Here is a 19,921-nt window from a genome sequence, read left to right as displayed (position 1 = left end):
TTTTTTTACAAAGGCGACCTGAGATCAGCCATTACTTTCCTTGGCTCGCTCGTAGGAATCTCTTACATTTGGTGCTTTGCCGCTGGTGGTGGTGGAACCGCGCTCGGATTCTTTCATCCCCCCCCACCCCCTTTCCGCCCTCTCCTCCCTCCTTCCCTCGCTCCCTCCCTCCCTCCCCCGTTATTCCGCCGGGGGAGAGCCGGATTTGTGCCCGCGGTGGGGCGGGGGGGGACGAGAGCGAGAGGGAGAGCCGCCGAGAGACATGGATGGCCCGGCGCGATGCAACGGGCTTCGGAAGAAGCGGCGATCGCGGTCCCAGCGCGACCGGGAGCGGCGAGCCCAGGGCGGGCGGCGCGGCGCTGCCGCCGGAGGGGCTCCCGGCCCCGGGGCCGCCCCGGCGCTCTCCTCCTCGGGCTCCGAGAAGGAAGACAATGGGCCCCCACCGCCGTCCCGACCGCGGCCCCCCCGGAGGAAGCGGCGGGAGTCGTCCTCGGCCGAAGAGGACATTATCGACGGTTTCGCGATGTCCAGCTTCGTCACTTTCGAGGCGCTGGAGGTAGGAGCGGCGCCGCTTTGTGTGCGCCTCATTGTGTGCGGGGGCAGCCGCGGGGGGGCCCCCGCCCCGACGCCGCCGCCGTCGCCTCCGCCGCCGCGGCCCCCGCCCGCTCCCCCGGGCCGAGGTCCGTTCCCCCGCCGCCTCCTTCCCCCCCCTTCCCCCCCATCGCCTCCGCTCCGGCATCGGGGCTCCGCGCTGCCCGCTCCCCGCCCGCCCCCCCCGGACACCTGCAGCGCGGCGGCCGCTCCCGGCGGAGGCTGAGGCGGCGGATCGGGGCTCCCCCCCTCCTCCCCCCCCCCCCCGCTTCGTTCCCCGTTCAAACTTTTCTCTCCGGGTGTCCCGGGGCGTACCCCCCCTCCCCCCACCTTCTCCTCCCCCTCGTGTCCGGCCTGTCACCGGCGGGTCGGTGCTTCCCCGCGGAGGGGCAGCGCCCGGTCTCGGCCTGCCCGGCCCCGGCCACCGTGGGCAGCCCGGGGGTGCGGCGGGGTGAAGGGCTTTGTTGTGCGGAACTTCTGCCTGGGAGAAGTTTGTGCGGTGAAAGGCGGATTGATTTGGGTTTATGTGCTCTGGAATCGCAACTGGAACAATTATGAACTGTCAAAATAAATGCGAAGATGAAGCTGATTGTTTAACAAAAAAATGTGTGTTGCTCTGAAGCTGTTTCAATATTTAGCCAGGAAGGCTTGCTGGCATTTTCTGGTGTGGTTTTCTTTTCTCTTTGTTCTTTTCTGAATTATTATTTATTTCTTGGAGCCAGAGTTTGTCCTTGGTTACACCTGCATCAACCCAGAGCGGTGTCTGGGAAAGAGCTCGCTGTGCTGTGATGGAAAGGTTGTGCCCTCTGGACCCCTGCACCCGTCCCATGGTGGTGTGATGGACGTGTGGGCAGTGCTTCAGCTCTGCTTCCCACCTGGGCTCCTGTCTGTGGGTGCCATGCTCCAGCCAAGGGAGCGGTGTATGTTTGTGTCAGCAAGAGTGGGATTTGCAAGCAGAGGTTTTGGACAAATTCCTGTTTTTTCCTCCCAGCAAAGCCCCAGTTCGTGTTGTTATGGGGTTTTATGGGAATATGGACCGGAGAATTTGGCCGGCGTGGTTTTTGGAGGGGAAGTGGAGAGCAAGTTTTATGGTCAGAGCTTGGTTGGATGTTTTAGAAGATCTCCTGACTGTGTTTCACTTATGTATTTTTTTATTTATTTTCCACTTGAACTCCGACTAATTGCTCTTTTTGCAAAGCCAGAAGTGGCTCCTGCGTGCATCCGTCCCACCGCAATCCCATATCGCTAAAAAGGAGCGCAGAAACATTACCCAGTTCTGCCAGCTAATATCACGTTCGGATAAAACAATAGCTCGCACACTGAGACTTGACATACTTTTAATGTTCATGTGATAGGTGGCACATTTTGACCTAACGATTTCATGCTGCGTTGAGAAATAATGTCACAAAATCGTTGTTAGGTGCTTCTCCCTGCAGCTCGGTGTATGTGTTGAAGAAGTTGTTTCCGAGGATCAGAGGGAGATGAAGGTGTCTCAGGCAGAAGCCCAGTGGCAGGAGTTGCAGTGTGCTGAATCGCTCGCTGTGGTTTCAGCATTGAGGAGGAGGTTGGGTTGCTATAGGAGCTGTGTCCCAGTGCTGGTGGGATGCTCAGGTTTGCGTGTCAACTCGTGCTGGAGGCAGGAAGCCCTGGTGCTGTGGAGAGGCGTCCTGGTGTGTGTGTGCCTCGTGCTTTGCATCTGCTTTGGGCTCTTTGGATGCTTTTCCACAGGTTCTGGAGGACTTTTGTGCCACGCACATGATCAGATTGCCCTAGTGCTTCGTGTTGGACTTCAGCTTGTCCCCAGGCTTAGCATGGCTGAGTGTGCTGAGACAGAGGGTGTTTTGGCTGCTCTATGAAGAGCAGAGGGTGGAACTGGTGTACACCTCTGGGAGAACTGAACCTGCATGCAGGGGTAGGCTGGCACAGGAGAGGCTGCGGGCATGGGACTGAGCTCTGTGCTGATGAGGACATCTGTGCAGCAGGAGGTGTGGGACTCTTATGAGTGCTGTGAATGAGAACAAGGATTTCCATGTGGCTTCATTTTGCCTTTCCTGAATGCTTTATGTTGGGGTGACTGGAAAAGCCCGAACTGTGCCAAGTGCCGGGCTGTGAGGATCATGGACAGTGAGGAGACACAGGTGCTGTACAAGAAGGTGCATCTGATGTCTGTTGTGGTTCCACCAGGAATCATTGTGTCTGTTAACACACCAGTAACGAGTACACTGATAAAAGTTCCCATCCTTTGAAGCAAAATTATCTTTTCAACCAACTCCCACTGCTGGAGCTGTGTTCCTGTCCAGGTGTCAGCAGCCCGTGCTGCTGGGGCCCGAGTTGCTCTGTGTGGGCACAGAGGCCTCCCGCTTCTGGTTATCTTTCTCTGGGCTTGGCACAGCCTGTGCCTCCATCTGTAATGTCTGCGTGGGGAGCAGTGGGGAAAAGTAGAAGGGAGTGAAGACACTGGGCTCTCATTGTTGATTTTTGGTTGTTTTCTAGGAGCGACAGTTGAGGAAATCCAGTGTTGTTGGTGATTGTGGCCGGGCCAGCCTTCGCATGGCCTTGTCAGGCTCTGAAGGAGCGCTGGGTGCTGTAGGCAGCACCAGGGCACCCATAGCCTTCCGCAGCCACTGTGCTGTGCTGAACGAGCAGCCCTGCAGCTTGGCCTGGATCTGTGAGCAGCCTTGCGGCGTGTTTCGCTCTCTGTTGGTTCCTGGCCTTGTCAAATCTCTCAGCCTGTAAGAAGTGCCTGTGCTTGTTGTGATGGTGTGATGGTGTCCTGTCAGCCCAACAGCACAGCATTCCCAAACCCCTGTGGATGCGGGTTTGCTGCCATGTTCACCTCCCTCTGTGCCCTGGCAGCAGGCCGACGTGACAGGGCTGTTGGCACGCAGCGGTGAAGATGGTTTACGTGATGAGAAATGAAATCTGACCTGAATGTTAAGATAGCTTAAAGCCTGGGAAGTACTTCATGTTTCCTGAGTCAGCTCTGGCCATCCCCGCAGAGTAAGCACTTGGTTTCAGGTTTTCTGAGAGCTGAGGAAGGTAATGAGTTTTTTCTGCGGATGTTTGTTTAGCTTCAGTTTGGGCAGTTTGTCTGACAAGCCTGAAATGGGACACGGATATCTATAAAGCCCTCGCTCGTGGGGCAGAGAGGGGTGAGCTTGTGTTTAAAGGGGACTTTTCTTTCATAAGAGTGACACAGTCCCTTGCCATGTGCACACTGAGCTGATTTCTGTTCAGCATTTTGAGACCATGCTAAATTATTGTCAGGTAAAGCCCAATATAATTAATTACAAATGAGAAATGCTGACAAATATTTGTCAAGGAGCTGTTTAATGAGCTTCATATTTAGTGTCAGATGATTCCATCCACTGAGTGTAAATAATTTTTTAGCAATTGTTCTTCTGAGTTGGTGTGATCGAGGCAGATGTTAACTATGGCAGTTCTATCAGATGGATAAAATAATACAGGACTAGATGGAGTCAAGCTGAATAGCTGATGGGGCTTTTAAATAGAGACACTGCTGATGCACAAACAAAAAGTGGAAATAACAGGAAGGTTTTGAAGATACTGTGGTCTAAACAGTGTGTCTGTACTGTGTATGCAGACAGTGTAACACCATATATGCTCCTGAAGGCAGGAGTTTGCTTTGATGCCCGTTGCTGTGCACAGCTCACTGGAATCACTCATGGACTGTCCGTGTGACAGTAGGAGGTTGGGGCTGGACACCAGCATGATGACTTGCAGAGATATTTCTCCTCGGATCATTCCGTTCACACCAGCCTTCAGCTGGCATGATTAACCTGTTTACTTAAATTCTCTGAGATTTCAACAGTTTGTTCTGCCTTGTCTCTATCCTTTCATATTTCAAGAGGAATTTGATCCTCATGCCTTACTGCAGCAGCATCATAACATCAGATGTTTGCTCAGTGCTGTCAGCAAATCTTGGTAGCCCTCCTTGTATTTGTTGACTGCTTAGATGTGTCTGTGTTTGTCCTGCTCTCTGTTTGCACATTCAAGTCTTCAGATTTAGTCCAGCAGAGAAGAGAAGGTAATAACTAAATGAAGATATCTGTGGATGGCGAGTGGCGTTAGGTCTGGTGTGACACAGGGATATCATACAAAGCAATGTGTTTATTATTTTCACTGTGTGCTTAGAGGAAGCAGTAAATTGACCTGAGATCAAATTTTGAGATAACCTTGACAGAGCAGCTACGTCTCTTGATGAAAACCCTCTGCGACCAGAGCTGAAGCATCTGCAACCAGAACTGAAACTGGGGCTGATAACAGCGGGATGCGCGTTCCACCAGAGGAACCTCTTGGGTAATTTTGGAAAGCTGCATTGCTGTAATTTGGGCATGTGAATAAAAGCTTGATGCTTCTTTGGGAAGCTGGACACCCCCGGCTCCCCCTGACTCACAGGCGGATGGAGAGCTGATGCGGTCTCTTTGCAGAATGACAGAGGATTGCTATCTTTGTGTAAGTATTCTTTTAAACTCTTGAAGGTAACAAAGAAACTAAGGTGGGGATTTTTCCCTTTCCCATGGGTGGTAGCAGGAGACACAATGGCCGTGAGTTAAAGAAGTAAGAGTTTAAACTATACGGACAATTTCTTTAGATAGACACGATTCAAGTAGTCTCTGCTGGCCCCGCTCTTTAAGATTAACATTAATGGGAATTATACCACATATCAATAGGACAAAAGACACTCTTATCCTTTTTTTATCTTGGCATCTTTTTTTTTTTTTTTCCCCCAGCTATTTGCTTGGGAAAGTAAGCCCTTTCTCATTAAATATCTCTCGCCTCTGCTGGGACAAGGGAGTGTAAAAAAAATAGGTTTCTAAAGTAAGGGTAAAGGATCAGGGACTTGGTAGAGAAAGGCAAAAAAAAAAAAAAGAAAAAAAATCAGCAGAAAGACATCAAGGGGCTGAGTAATTGAAAGATTGAGTTACAATGCTGAGATCGATAGAGACATATTGGCAACTGGATGGGAACACGGTGAACCAAAGGGAGATGTTGTTCCTTGAGGCTGCAGGTGGGATCTGTGTATGCAGATGTGCCCTGGTAGAGCCTGCACTGCCAGGGGGAACGCTCAGCACAGCGTGCCCCTGCTTAAACAGCAACACACCTGGTGTCTGCTCAGCTAGGAGGGAGGCAGGCGGATTCCTCACTGGATCAGGTGGCCCTTTTCCCCCTGTTTCTCTGTTGCTACGCTTCCATTATTTTAAAGGACTGTTTCTATCAGTTTGAGTGAAGACCCTACTGCATTACACCGGGGGTCTGACCTGCAGCTTCGTAATTATCTGCAGCTAAATTAGAAGTTCAATCTTTGTTCTCAGCAACAATAAGTTGAGTCAGATAGGTTTTAAAAATAGCCCAAGCTCAAGTTTAGCAAGTCTCAAACGCAATTAATAAAAGGGTAATGGAATTAGGAAGTTGTGGGCTGAGATGTGGCATTTTTAACTCTGACTTTCTCTTGACTTGAATTGCAGCGTTCTGCTGAGGCTGTGTCACGCTGGTTCTGCCAGGGAAATGGCTTGCTCTGTTTCCCTGTGTTCCTGTACATCATCCTTATGGCTTATCAGTTCAGTATCTCTGTTCTTGGGTTTGGCTGTGTGTGTGCCACAAATTACCAGCTGCGTGCATTCCTTGTGCAGTCAGTTTGTTGTCATTTTGACTGGATGCCAAGCCATGGCGAAGACCACTTCAGAACATCATAGTCCTCTAAACTCCTTTGTTGTAAAACGGATATTATGAAAATCCACTCCGTAAGTAATGAGAAATGCCTAATGCAGGTAGGGATTTGTTTTGCTGTAACAAGAGAACGTGAGGTGGCAAATTGTTGGAGCCCTGGCTCAGCTCTGCTCTTCTCTTTGCCTTTAAGTAGTGCGTTACCTTAATATCTTGAGATTTTTCTCCTTGTATCTTGGCAACACCGCAGCTGAAGTTTGCACGCTGATGTGCTGGAGGAGGAGAAGGCTTTAACCAAAGGGGTAAATCTTCAGTCTGGTAAATGCTGTAGGGAGGGCTTTGGTTCTGCGCCCTGCCCACAGCGGTGTACAAGTCAGCAGAAAAAGCACAATATTCCCTGGCACTGTGTGTATTTGTGGCTTCTTCCCTGTCAGGTGTAATGTGATCGTGTTGCATGGCATACACTGTGTGTGGATTTCCTGGGATTTTGTTTGGTGCACATCCTGGTCCTCCTGGTTCCAGAATCTATCTGGTCAGACAGACGTGGTGGGTGTGCAGAGGTGTGCTAATATCTGATGTATCTGAGCGTGGGTTGTGCAGTGCTGAGTGATGCACGGATGGGATGAATACCCCATGTCCAAATGGGAGCAGTTGCTTCCCGGCCATGCAGAAGATTGATTTCATGTTCAGAAGTGATCTCTGTTACTCAGTCTTGTACATGTTTGCCGGCTTCACAAAGTGGAAGTTGCTTCTCCTCTAGAACCAGCGCTTCTATAAATTGCATCTTCTTGTGATTTTATTCGGTAGCAAAAGGGAATTGTTGGCTCAGGAATAAAACTACCATCAACCTGTCTCTTCCATCCGTGAGCCCAGGGGGTGCCTGGTATAAAAAGAGGTGTCCAGGGGTGGCTGGAGGCTCTGCTGCTGGCCTGGCTCCTGGCAGCCTTCCTCATCTTCCTCTGGGCTTCTGCACACCCACCTGCCTGTACTGCACCTCTCTGGAGGGTGCTGGGAGCATCCTTTGGGGGTCCACATAGGAGGTGTGGGAAGGTGTGCAACATCTGGCCAGCTGTACCCAGCAGGCAGCGAAAGTGGCTGTGACCTCAGAGGAGAACCGTGGTGAGGAGGCGAAGGAAGAAGTGCTGCTGTTGGGGATGATTTGTGTTGCAACTCAGTTAGTGTTGTGGGTTTTAATGCACATCAAGGGCACTTTGACCTTTGAATGGAATCTTTGGTGTGAAATTGGGGCTTTTGTCCCTTCTTTTCTTCTCATAAAGAAATTCAAAATAAATACTGAAAATCAAAACCGTCTGTTTGGAGGGGACCGAATTGCCTCCCTTTGTTTTATGTGATTTGGATATTACCAAACGATTAAAAGTCCTAGTAATTTTTACTGCCTGGCTATTGTGCTTATGGGCAGGGACTCTTTCGTCATTAGTCACTTTAACTATGGAAAAAAATAATAAAAATGCAATTAATGTAGCTCAGCAGCTGAGTCGGCTGGAGCCTTTTTTTTTTTTTTTTAATTCAAAAAAAGTAAATTTTAATGAGTCCTGGGATCAGAAAGATACATCTGGTGGATGGACCTGCCAAGTTTTCAACCTCAGAATGTGTGTTGAAAAACTCAGTGAATTATGTAGCTACAAAAGTGGATCTTTGCATGTTTATAAGACCTCAGTGCAATCTCCCTATATTTGCCTAATGACAAACAGACGTTCTCACAGAGTTGCAACCCAGAAGGACACGCATATGCTGAAAGGGCTCTGTGAGCTGATAGTGTTTGCATCAGAATGCTGCTAGCAAGGGGATTGTAGCAGATTCATTAAATTAAACAAATAAAATACGTACATCTTGGTCTTGGATGAAAGGAAATAGAATGAAGAGAATAGGGAAGGGGGAGAGGCGAGGAAGCACTGAAACTTTAAATGTACATGACGTGTGGGCTGCCATAGTGTGCCTCCACTGCTGAACCAGAAAATGTATAACAACTGTTTGTCATGTGTGTGTATTTATAGCCATTCACGTAATGAGGAAGTTTCATGAGGTTGTAATAACATATCAAGATGGATGTAATTAAAAGAGAAGCAAATTGACACCTCTAGATTAAAGGCAAACTCTAAACTAATACACCTGTACGCTGTCACTTATGTATTAGTTGTCTGGGGCAGCCTGCCAGATATGCAAATAAAAAGGCATTGGCACATTTCCTTGGATGTGTGGTTGTGAAAAGCCAGCTATTTAATTTTACCTGGCCCTGCTCAGGTTTGTTGCGACAGCGGGGTTCATTAGTTGGGTGTCGCTGGTGCTTTGTGGCTGGAAGGGGGAAAATGGTGCGGAGGGTTGGGGGAAGGAGTGTGAATACGGTGTGGGTGGGCAGAGAGGAATGGTTTTTGGGTGGCATCTCACCTTAGGAAAGGTGTCTGTGCACTGCTGTGGGTCTCTCTGAACTCACTGACAAACTCCTGAGTGTTTGAGCTCAGGTAAACGTTTGTGGAAGCTGTGCTGGTTTTGGTTCTCTCGGTCACTTCTTCTCAGTAAGGAAATATATCTGAAATATAAGCATATGTTTTAGGGACATTGAAGCAACACAAATTGTATGTGAAATGGCAATGAAGCATCTTAGCAATTTTGTATAAATAGCGTTTTTTCAACTTGTTCACTTTGCAGAAACCCAGCATTTCTCCAGCAGTGCTTGGACACTGGTGTGCAGAATTTCAGCCCGCAGTCACTGGTTTTACTCAGAATTAATTTTCCTGGAGTTCTTCGAGGTAGTCTGCATTAGTGCTGATGTGAGATGGTGTGTTGGGCGTGGAGCAGCATGGGGATGATTTGCATTGTTAGCTGCAGGCAGGTGAATGGAAGTGCCAGGCTTTCCTTGGGGTGATTCCGTGCTGCAGAGGTGGCTGCGCAGTGCAGCTGTGCTCCGGTGCTGCCTGTACTGATGATCCAGTGGACATGCTTTGCTGCTGAATCAGTCTCCTTTTTCAGTGCATCTGGACGTTAGAGTTCAACCATATGATGTAGCGTGGCTTCTAAGTGGTTTCAAATGGTCGCATTTTTGTCTTCAGTGCTTCAACAACTTTTCTTCCACCTTTAATCTTTCATGAGCAGAAGCTTCAAAAGATAATTAGTAAAACATGCTTTTTTCTGCATTTATCTGAAAACATGATTAATTTTTTAGCTGCAATTACAGCAATCATTTCAAGTTTCCTCTATATTAATGAGTAAAGGGATTTTTTTGTGTGTGTGTGCCTAAATAGGGCTCTATTGGCCGGGTTGGAAGGTACGTTTATGAGCGTGCTTTTTGTTTTCATTGCTGGGGATTGAATTTCCGGTGCCAGGAAGTAATATTTCACATGGATTAAAGTCTTTGAAATGCTCTTGCCCAGCTTCCCCGGATCATTTTGAGGAGCTGACAATAATGGGAACGGCAGCAGGCGCTTTGTGAGGCCCTGCTGCTGGCTCGCTGCTTGTTGCACGCGTGCTGCATGGTATGTCCTCTTGGCATTGCAGTGTAGGAAATGCATTGCAGGTGGTTTGTTAATGAATTGGCAGTGATGTGTCAGGACCTGGTATGTGGGTTGGTTTTTTGTTGTTTTTTTTTTTTTGTTCCCCCTAGTTCCCATCATATAGGCCCAGTGCAGGATGTTGGAGGGGATTTGGAGTAAGCCCGCACCACATTGGTTCATACGTGGTTTTAATTCCTGACTCGGGATTCCAGTTGCCCTGCCCTGCTGTCCCTGGGGAGGTGGGTGGGTTGGTGACCCCAGCAGTGAATTGGGCAGCTGCATAGGAAGGCAGGCGAGTGTGTAATCAGATTGCTGATAAAACCAGGTCTCCAAGTCCCCTGAATGGGTGGCTGTGCAGTGAATAGCCTGTAAGGTCTGCTGTGGCTGCTCTCTTTGTTCGGTGCTCTGACAGAAATCTCTCTGGTCTCCTTGTTGGCATATTTTTACATCTGTTATCCATATTCTGGATTTGTTCTGGCTGCGGTCTTATTTTGTTTTGCAAAATCTACCTGGGTTTGGGATGGAGATATATGTTTGCTAAGGCAGATTTGGAAATTGCGTTGTTGAAATACAGCCCATATGGGCCATTGTAAAATGGTTACTGCAGCATATAATTGCCTTCACAATGATGTGCTTTGTCATTTCACTTCCATCTTCAAAGAGGCTCTCCTGTAGTCTGCTGACAGCAATGGTGGTATTAGAAAACATATGGATTTGTAAAGGCATTAAACTGTCTTTAGTTCAAGGATTAGATTACAGTGTTAGAGTATGGGTCACCACGTTCTCGTGCAGATAGGCTAAGCTTGGTGATGCTGGGTTGTGCTGTGGGTTGAGGAGGGAGTTGTGCATTGAAAACATTGGGTGTAATACCCCTGAGTGCAGGGGCAAGTGGCAGCCCTTGTGCTGTATGTCTGTCCATGCCAGCTTACCCCATGCTGTATGTCCATCCATCCCACCTCACTCTGTTGGGCTTGTACAGCTCACTCAGGGCTGCCCACCCTGATGGGATTTCTGTGATGCTTCAGAGGGCAGTGCCATTGCCAATGTGAGAAAACACATGCAATGAAAGAACTCCAAAGTCAGCTCAGAAATTTGAAGAGTTTTTCAGTCCTCTGTGCTGGGCTGCTGCTCCAAATGTTTTGAGTCTCTGTTGGTGTTACGTTTGCATGCAGAGGACGTGTTTACATGGCCCAGCTCCACGTTTCCGAGCACAGGGCAAACTGTTCAGCTCTTAGCTGTTCTCTGCCCTCACGTTCCCAAGTGTGGATTCACAGGAGGTCTTTGGGGTCTGCACACTGAAGGATGTGGCAGCGCAGCCTCTCTTGCAGCACAGAGCCGTGTTCTGCATCTCCTTTGTACCCTCAAGTGAAAGCTGGAGCACAAAAGGGGTAATAAGCCAAGAAGATCCTTATTTTTTGGCTTTGTTCCTTATTTTTATCTAGAACCTGCAGCTTTCCCAGCTGGAGCAGCAGAGCTGCACAGGGCTCACCATCCTGCTGCTGTGCTGCACCTTGTGCTCGTCCCTTCCCAAAAAGCCCCTCATATCTCGTCCTTCAGGCACTGCACCGCTGCAGTGTACCAGGGCTGCCTTACAGTGATCCATCTCCTTAAATCTGGCTATGAGAAACGTTAAAGGCTGTGTTACTGCCTCTGACAGCTGCGATGGTGATAAGCAAATTAGGGCTGTCATTAGTGCTGGTGTCTGCTGGTGTGGTGTGTCACAGAACTGGGATATCTGCATTACTAACTGGCCTATAAAAATGTGTAAGCCAGTGGAGGTTTTTTAATCCTTGCTTAACAAATTTACAAGCAAAGCTGCTTTGTGATAGGAGGTGTAGGAGATGGAGCGGGGTTCACGTGTGGCACGGTGTGATCTGTGGTGAGCAGCGTGGACATGAAGAGGACAAACAGTTTGTGCTGTGAGACGCCAGCAGGGCTTTGTCTGGTGACCGTGTCTGTGTGCTGTTGCTTACATCAGTCCTTCCTTAGCACAACGCTTGATGTTCAACCTCACAGCGCTTCTAATGAGTATTTGCTTAAGTGCAGTCAGGAGCTTGTTATCAGGTATATACATAAATACATCCGTATCAGGTGTACACCTAAATACATCTTTACTGCAAGGCTTTGCAAAAGTGGCTTTCTATGAAGGAATGTATTTGGGGGACAGCATGGGGCTCTTTCTTGTGCCCGGTGCAGCACGCAGTGGAGTTTGGCCCCCAGTGCCTCCTCCTGCCTGGCCCCTTGCTGAGCTGTCTGCAGTCCGGATGAACAGGTGGTGGGACTCAAATCGCCGTGCTCTGAATGGAGCTCGCTCTGCACAATAGCTCACCAGAGGCCTGTTTTGTTACAGAACATTGATTGAATAAATATTCCTATGCATACAAAAGAGGAGAAATCAGTTACGGCGCTCCGCAGTTATTTTTCCATTAATGGCAAGGAGCTTGCTAATTTTCCTGCCCCTTCCAGTCTCTGTGCCTGACTCCCTCCCTTCCCATTGCTCCTGATGCCTCCAAGTACATGAGCACCATGCACAGCCCAGCAGCTCCTCGGGTCAGCTTGCACCCACTGTGCGGGTGGTTCTCACTAAGTCCACCCTTCGTGTTCAATATCAGTGTTCCTCATGGTACCTGATGTTAATACATAGAGCAGTGGTCCAAAATACGATGCTGCAATACCTGTGTCTTGTGTGACATTGGCATTTAGGGCAGAATGTTTGACTCCTGAAGAATGTCTTTTATTTGGCATGCTCCTGTGACCCCTCAAACCTTCGAGGCAGAAGTTCCTCTGTGCTGTGCATGTATGTGCGTCGTAATGCAAAGCAGTTATTTTGTTGTTACCTTTCAAGATTTGATTTTATGTCCATGTGTTTGCCCACCAGCCCTTAGGCGGCAGACAGCTCATTCGTTTTTCCCATAACATGAGAAAACCCCAAATCCATGGGATGAAATCAGTGCCTGCTGAGTGGTAAGGTATTGACTGATGGTGTTGCTGCTTCTCTCCTTCCGTGAAAGGTTCAGTGTGAGTTTCTAAGGAATGCTGGTAGTCACATGAACCTATCAAAGGGTACAGAAAATATGAAATGAGCAAGCAGGAATGGGAGTTAATTACCGAGCAGTGATTACTCTGATATAACCAATTATTGGATCATTAAATGTTTATTACCTTTCTTTTATGCTCCTTTCCCCCCTAAGTGCAGTTTTGTCCTCGTACTATTAAAGAAAAAGAGTGGGTCTAAAAGCCTGGAAGGTACAAAAAGAGCATCTCCTCCTGGCACCTGCCGCCCTGCCTGCTCACTCCGCTTTGCCTTGCTCCACGTATTTGGGGTCAAGTGCTGTGAACCCTGCGCGAATTCAGATGAGCTCATTGCTAGGAAGGGACGCAGGGGCAGCGGTGGGGCTCAGTTTGTTCTGTGTGCTGCAGCAAGAGGTGGATGTGTCTTTCTCATTCATCTCCCAGTAGCTCCTCCCTTCCCTCGCTGGGCCTCCCGAGGGAGGATTTCCCATGGCAGGGCAGAAGTGATGCAGTTTGAGAGCAAGATGTACACTGTGCCTGGGTCTTCTGCAGGCAACTGGAAAATAGCATCTTTTCAGGCTGACTGCAGTTATTTTGGATGACATTTGAGGGTTTAAAATGTTAAAGCAATTTTTTAAAGTATAGCTATTTGTGATTTTCGTAGATGATCCTTAAACGTGGAGTTGTTTAAGCTTTCTATCTCAGGGAAGAAAGGGTCAGGGTAAGAAATGGTCCCTGCCTGTCACTGCAGTGCATCGGTTGGGATATACATGCGTATGGAGCAGTGCCTGTGGCTGTGAGGCTGGCAGAGGGGTTCTGGGCTCACACTGAGCCCCCAGGGCTGGAAAGCCAAAATGTCCATCGTGACTTTCACTGAAATGTCCATCTTGACTTTCAGTTTTTACCTTTGAAGCCATGGAAGCAGATGGGCATCTGCTGGGAGCACGGCAGAGATGGAAGCTGGGGTGCTGTTTGTAGCTTGGTGTTACTGCTGCAGTGGGAAAGGAGGAAACTCCATTAAACTGCACGCAAGGGAAATTAAATTATAGCCTTCTCTGCAGTTCTGTGTCGAATCTGTTGTGTGTCCCTCGGGACTGTCGGAGATGTGCAGGGACTGGTGGGAGCTCCGCTTCCCATCCTGCAAAGCACCATCGCTCCGAGCGTTCAGCAGCAATACAGCTTCCTTCCTCCATCCAGCAGCACTGTCAGCTGTCCCTGTGCTGTCACTGCCTGATGCCCCATGTCCTGCAGTGGATGTGGGAGGCCAGCCCTTGCTCCACGCTGCTGCAGCCGCTGTCTTCCAACGAGAGGTCAGCCAGGAGCAAGGTCAGGGCACGGCAGCAAGCAGAGAGGCAGGGACAGAGGTTAATGCGAGGGCTGCCGGCGTTAGTGCAGCATGTGGTCAGCTTGCTGCGAGCAGGTTCTGAACCGGGAGATAATGAGGAGGGTTTACTCTAATTCTATTATAATGTATAATTAACTAGCATAATTGATAGCAATTTTCCCCGTGTGTCTGCCTGTGTACACAAAGTCTCATTTTCGGCTTTTGTGCAGTTCCTCTGTGTGCTGATGCTGCGCCTGTGGTTGTGGAGGGGAGCACAGAACTGCTGGAGAGCAGGATGTGATGCAGAGGGATGCAGATGAGATGCACAGGGAGCCCAGCCCTGGGCTGGGCAGGGCTGCTGCTGATGGAGAAGCCTACAGCTGTTGAATGCTGTGTCCTCATAGTTGCTCTCCTTACCCACACACTTGATATTGCAGGGTAAAATCGAGAGGGACGTTAATATTTGTTTAATTTTTTCCTTCATTATCTGCAACACGCAGTTAGTGGTGTAAATGCAAATAACCTACTTCTCCATCCTTCATCCCTCGGGATGGGAAACCTAAAGGCCACGTTCTTGCTGGAGAGTTGGGGATTTAGCCTTGTAGCTCCCTTAAATGTTAGCAGGAAACATGTGGCTGAAGGCTCCCGAACGCTGAGCTGAGGCTCTTCCCTTGAGGCTTTGGTTTATTTGGAAATTCAATTTGTAATTATTTTTATTATTTCAAAGGTTATGCAACACTGTAAGCCTCAGATTTTAGGTCACTCTGCCTTTCACAGCCAGATCCACCTCACCGCTTGGAAGGCTCCCGGAGGACTGCGAAAGGCTCCGGCTTAGTGTTATCCAGGAGAAAACGTGTGTAAGAGGTGTATTAGAACTAGCAGGTAATGGAGCTGCTGTCTGTCAGCCTGGCGAGCGCAACGTGAGCAGTGCTATGGGACGACTGCATGCACTTAGTCTTTTTTTTTCTTTGCAAAATAATGCTAATTGCTGCAAGCTGAATGCTGCCAGGGTCTCACAAATAAATACCTGTCAGTGCGTGGAGCTGGAGCCAAGGAGTCGGGATTGGGGGGAGGGGATCAGTGTGGCTGCTTCCAGGCAGAGAGCACTGCTAAATCTAGCAGAGGATTAATACCCAAATAATCCTGCTTGTCCAGGAAACCCATGACAACGTGAAGGTTTGTGATCAGTGTGATAGGCTTTAGAATGAGTGCAGTAATGCATTCAGGAGCCACCAGAGATAGAAACCTATTGCTATTCATGCTCCATCACATCCGAGCTTTCCTACAGTTTGTTTCCTGCTCCAGTGTGAGGAGCCCCTTCCACTTGAAGCCCAGCATCGTTTCAGTGACAGCTTTCACCAGAACCCATATAAATGCATCCAAATCCAGCAAAAATCCCCCTGTTGCTCAAAATCAATTCCTCTTATCATTTGAAGAGCCTCATCTCAGGCTCCAGGTCTGTGCCATTCTGTAGTGCTGCTACTGTTCTGGCTGCAGAAGTTGGGTTGGGATGGGAATAAAAATAAGGGAGCAGTGGGAAGCTGCAAAATAGAGATGGTGGTTGGTTGTTGTCTTGGGTGGTCGGTTGCTTTTTTGCGGGCTTTTTTTGGACTATTGGAGACTGCTGAATACCTGAATTTCACTAATTAGTGGCCATGGAATACCTCATAGAAAATCTCCCCTTCTTTTGCCTGCTGTGGGTCGCAGTGCTGGAGGTGTGGGGCTGGCCCTGTGCTTGGTGCCAACACCCGTGTAGCTTCAGTTCTTTCTCCACCAGCAGAGAGCTTGCTTTCCCCAGGAGCACTTGTGTTTTTGAAGCCATTTATTTTCCCTTGCGCTGAGTCATTAAACACTCCTGCCTGTGTTTTGTTGTTTTTACCCTCTGTAGGAGCTGAGGGAATTTATTCAGCATCTCGTTCCGGTAATGGAGGGGCTGAGGAGGTGCTTGAGTGCCGTGCATGGCAGCGGAGGCGCGGACGTGGCTGCTGTGACATCTCGCTGCTGAAGTGGGATGTCAAGATCTGAGATCCTTTTCCACTTAGTGTACAAGAGCGTTAGAACAAAAGGAAACAGAAAGCAGCCCTGCACCGAAAGGGAAAGCAGTCCCAAACCCCTCTGGCTAAAGGTGAATTTTTCATGTTACGGACAATTTCAGGCAGGAATTGTGTAAGAAACACTTCACCTGCATGCTGGTGGATGTGCTGGGGTCAGAGCTGAGCTGTACAGCAGCCGGGCACGCAGCCTTTCTGCTTTCATTTTGATTTTTTTTTTTTTTCCATTCCAACTGTGTTCATAGCAGATGGTGATTATTATGTTTGCTCAGATCAATGAATATTAAAATTTAAAAAAAAAAAAAAAAAGGGAAAAAAAAAAAAAAGAAAACAATGCCCTTCAACTCAATAGAGTCACCAGGGGTTCAGCTGTAGCCCTTGGGCTTTCATTTGGACAGTATTACGTTCTAGCAGCTACATGGAATTTTTACAAGCAATTGTGTCACATGGGATGAGCAGCTCTGCTCGGGGCAGACCTCCCTCCTTTCTGCCTTCCCAGGAATGCCAGAGTTATGCAACTGTTGGTTGGGTGCCTGGTGAGGTGTAGAGGTGCACAGTGAGAGATTGGTTGGGGCAGAATTGGATCTGCTGAAGCAGAAGGGATGCTGTGAAGGAGAGCTGGAGCTGGGATGGGAGAGCTGAGCTTTGCCTCCTGATTGCTTCTGTGCCAGGCTGTGCTGTTGGCTTTGTTTGCTGGTTTTGCTTCTTGTGCAAGAATTCAGTTCCAGGTGTGAGCACACCTGTATGCTCACCCTGATGGGCAGCCCCTTCCTGGGCACTTCCAGCCAAGTTCTCCTCACCTTGGAGCTGTGGGGATTCAGCAGGGCTGGGGGAAGGAGAGCAGCAGAGGCAGATGTGTGTTTTGTTTGGTGAAGCAGCTTTAGGTTCTTGGACCATGGGAGGAATTGCTTTCGTTGTGTCCCTGTGTTTTCACCCACACGACTGAATGTGTTCTGCTCACAGCAACACGTTTTTATGGGGACTGGCTTTTATCTTTGTGTTTTTGGGAATTGCTGGAGCTGAGCTTTGGGCAGGCTGCCCTCCTGGGGAAGCTGTTCTATGAAAATAGAACTTCACACCTTCAGGGGTGTGTGATGTTTCGCACTACATCCCTGTGTTCTGTGCTAGATGATGAAGTGGTGTAATAAAACACGCCTGGAGAGTTCTTATCTGTTTTGTGCCCTGTAACATTTTTGTATTTGCATCAGGCATTGAGGTCTGCTGAAACAAACCAGAGGGGCAGGTCAGGCTGCTGGCACTGCAGAGTGGGATTTCCTACCAGGAGGTGCATGGCTGAGGATAATACTGTTGGGAGATGAGTCTCTTACAAAGTCTCTGAGTTTCAGGGAAGAAGGGCTGCCTGTTTGGGAAGTTGCCGTGCTGTTTGATGGAGAAGTTCCCACTCAGTGTGACTGATTTTCCTGAAAGCTGAAGCGTATTCGGCAGTTAAAACAGCATTACTTCAGGTCTTTGTCATGTGTAGAAGATGCTCCTGCTTCTCCATTTTGTCTCTTTTTCTCCTGTGATTTTTTTTTTCCCCCTTCTCTCTTAAACTCATTCACAGAGTCTCGTCTTTGCTTCACAGCATAGGGGGAGTGTTAGGAGGCACTGAGCAGAAACAGAGAAGAAGGAGTCACTGTGTCAGTGTTACGTGCATGGGTTGCTGTGTGTTAAATGCTGTGCTTCTCATCTCTAAGGGTATGATAAAATGGGAGGAAGTATGGCCGTGGTCTGAGGATGGTGGTCAGAGGGAAAACACCTTTGGCATAAGGAATGGGAGAGCAGAGAAGGGTTACTTGGTGTCAAGCAGCCTGCGCTGCTACACGTAGTGCTGTCTCATTTGTGCTGCTCTGTCCTGGTGTGGCTGAAACAAGGGGGATCCCTCTAGCAATTATCCCTCTTTTCAGATTTCTTGTTCTTTCAACTCATTTAAATGGTGTTTTTTTTTTTTTCCTTTCTGTAGCCTCGGTGCCTGTCTACAGCCTGATTTTCCTTCTAAATTCCCAGGTCTAAATTGCAGGAAACCTTATTAAAATCAAAGCATTGAAATTAAGCTAGGTGCAAGGAGAGAAGAGAGCCTTTGCTGGAAGAAGCAGAGGCCGTTGTTCCCCTGCTTTGGGGCCCTGGAGGAGCACAGTTCACCTAGCAGCAGGCTCAATAAAGATGCAAATTTTATACCTTCATCTGCTGTTAACATCAAAAAAGATAGGGGCTTTGTGGGAGGACAGTCACTTTGTTATGGTGGGAGCTCGTTTGTCTTTGTTCCTGCTACCCTGCTCCTTGCAGGCATGGCCGCCAGTGACCCCTGCTTTGTCTGCCCAGTGTTGGAGGAGATGGATGGTTTCCTCCATCCTTCCAGCTTTGGCACATTCAGTCTGCAGAGCTCAGAAGCAGCCTGGAATGGGCTGCTTGGCTTCCATACAAATAAAGCACCCTTTCCCCTCTTTCTTTAATGAAAAAAAAAAATAAAAATAGACAAAACCCAGGATATTACAAGCTGCCTTCTACCGGTGGTTTCCCAATTACCTAATTATGACACAAATTTGCACGCACACGCACACAGGCTTTTTTAAAGCAGACTGTTGCTATTCCCTTTCTGTACAAGGTTTTTAGTCACTGTACATCTTGTGTCTTTAAATAATGTATTAGGAACATTTTCGAGTCTGTAAGTGCTTTTTTAATGAGAGTGTGAAGATTTTAATGGGACTAGATTGCTTTTCATGACATTTCAGAGTGACTTAATTGTAACAATGTTGAGAGGCTGTATTTTAAAGTTTGCTAAGTATGTCTGGTGCGGATTGTAGTCAAAGGCTTTAAAGACAGAATGGCTGATGAGCTCAGCTGCAGCTTCTCTTCTATTTTTTTTTCCAGTGTTAGCTTTGCTAGAGAGCAGAGTTTGCAAAGTTGACAGCGAAGTCTGAGCTTGGAAGAGATTTGGAGGTTTTGGGAGGTGTGAACCAGCGGTGGCTCAGCTGCTCTGCTTCGGTGGGCTCTCAGTGGTCTTCAGGGTTGTTCCCTTCAGCGCCGTGCTTGGTGCTTCTGCAGCTGGTGGGGGCTGTGCACTGATTATCTGAGATGTTTTATAAGGCAGTGCTGATTTGGGGCACGATTCAACTCCTGGTTAATTTTGGCAGCTCTTTGTTAGTGTTACAGACTGCTTCAGTGTGGCTTTTTGTCTGTATTGGGGCATTCTGAGGGAAAGGGAGAGTTAAACCTCTTTTCCCATGAATGCAACAGGGAAGAGTTGGAATGAGTGAGTCCCTGTGTGTGTGGGGTTGTTAGGATGTGCCAGTGATTTCACGTGGCCTGCCCAGCAGTGGTTGCTGTCTGTGAGCCCTGGTCACACAGTCTGCACCTGGCCAGAGGTTATGGTTTTTGCAGATGAATGTAACGCTGTGGAAATCGGTGAAGCTCTACTGTGTTACAGCACTGAGAGCATCAAGCTTCCTGCATCCGTCTTGACTTCGCTTTGCTGTCTGCTGGAACGCTGGTTGTGTGACCTCTGCTAGCTGGTGGCAACCACAAATTGCTATCCATGAGCCAGGCTGGGACAGAAATACAGCGGGTGCTCTTCTGGTGGCTGCTGGCACACAGCTCCATGGGACCTGCTGGCTGTGTGGTTTCAGCAGGGTGGGATGGAAGAGCTGGAGGGAAGTCCTGCCTTCAAGCAGCCAGTGACATGCATGGGGCCTTTCAACCTTCGTTCTAAAAAAAATTATAGAATCATACAATGGCCTGGGTTGAAA

At 48.5% G+C, this 19,921-nt stretch overlaps 1 protein-coding gene across 2 annotated transcripts in view; it reads left to right on the top strand.

The window, feature by feature from the left end:
- Nucleotides 1–262: 262 nt before the first annotated feature.
- Nucleotides 263–19,921, top strand: part of AUTS2 (activator of transcription and developmental regulator AUTS2) — a gene marked incomplete at both ends in the record, with an annotated part of 659,789 nt that continues 640,130 nt past the window's right edge. For both annotated transcript variants that reach the window (XM_079545344.1, XM_079545343.1), the window contains one exon: nt 263–556. In XM_079545344.1, coding sequence (XP_079401470.1) covers nt 263–556 — 294 coding nt within the window. The remainder of the gene's footprint in view (nt 557–19,921) is intronic.

The sequence above is a fragment of the Tetrao urogallus genome (genome assembly GCF_951394365.1).
Source record: "Tetrao urogallus genome assembly, chromosome: 20".
In the NCBI taxonomy this organism is placed as follows: domain Eukaryota; kingdom Metazoa; phylum Chordata; class Aves; order Galliformes; family Phasianidae; genus Tetrao; species Tetrao urogallus.
This window is presented reverse-complemented; position numbering and strand designations above follow the sequence as displayed.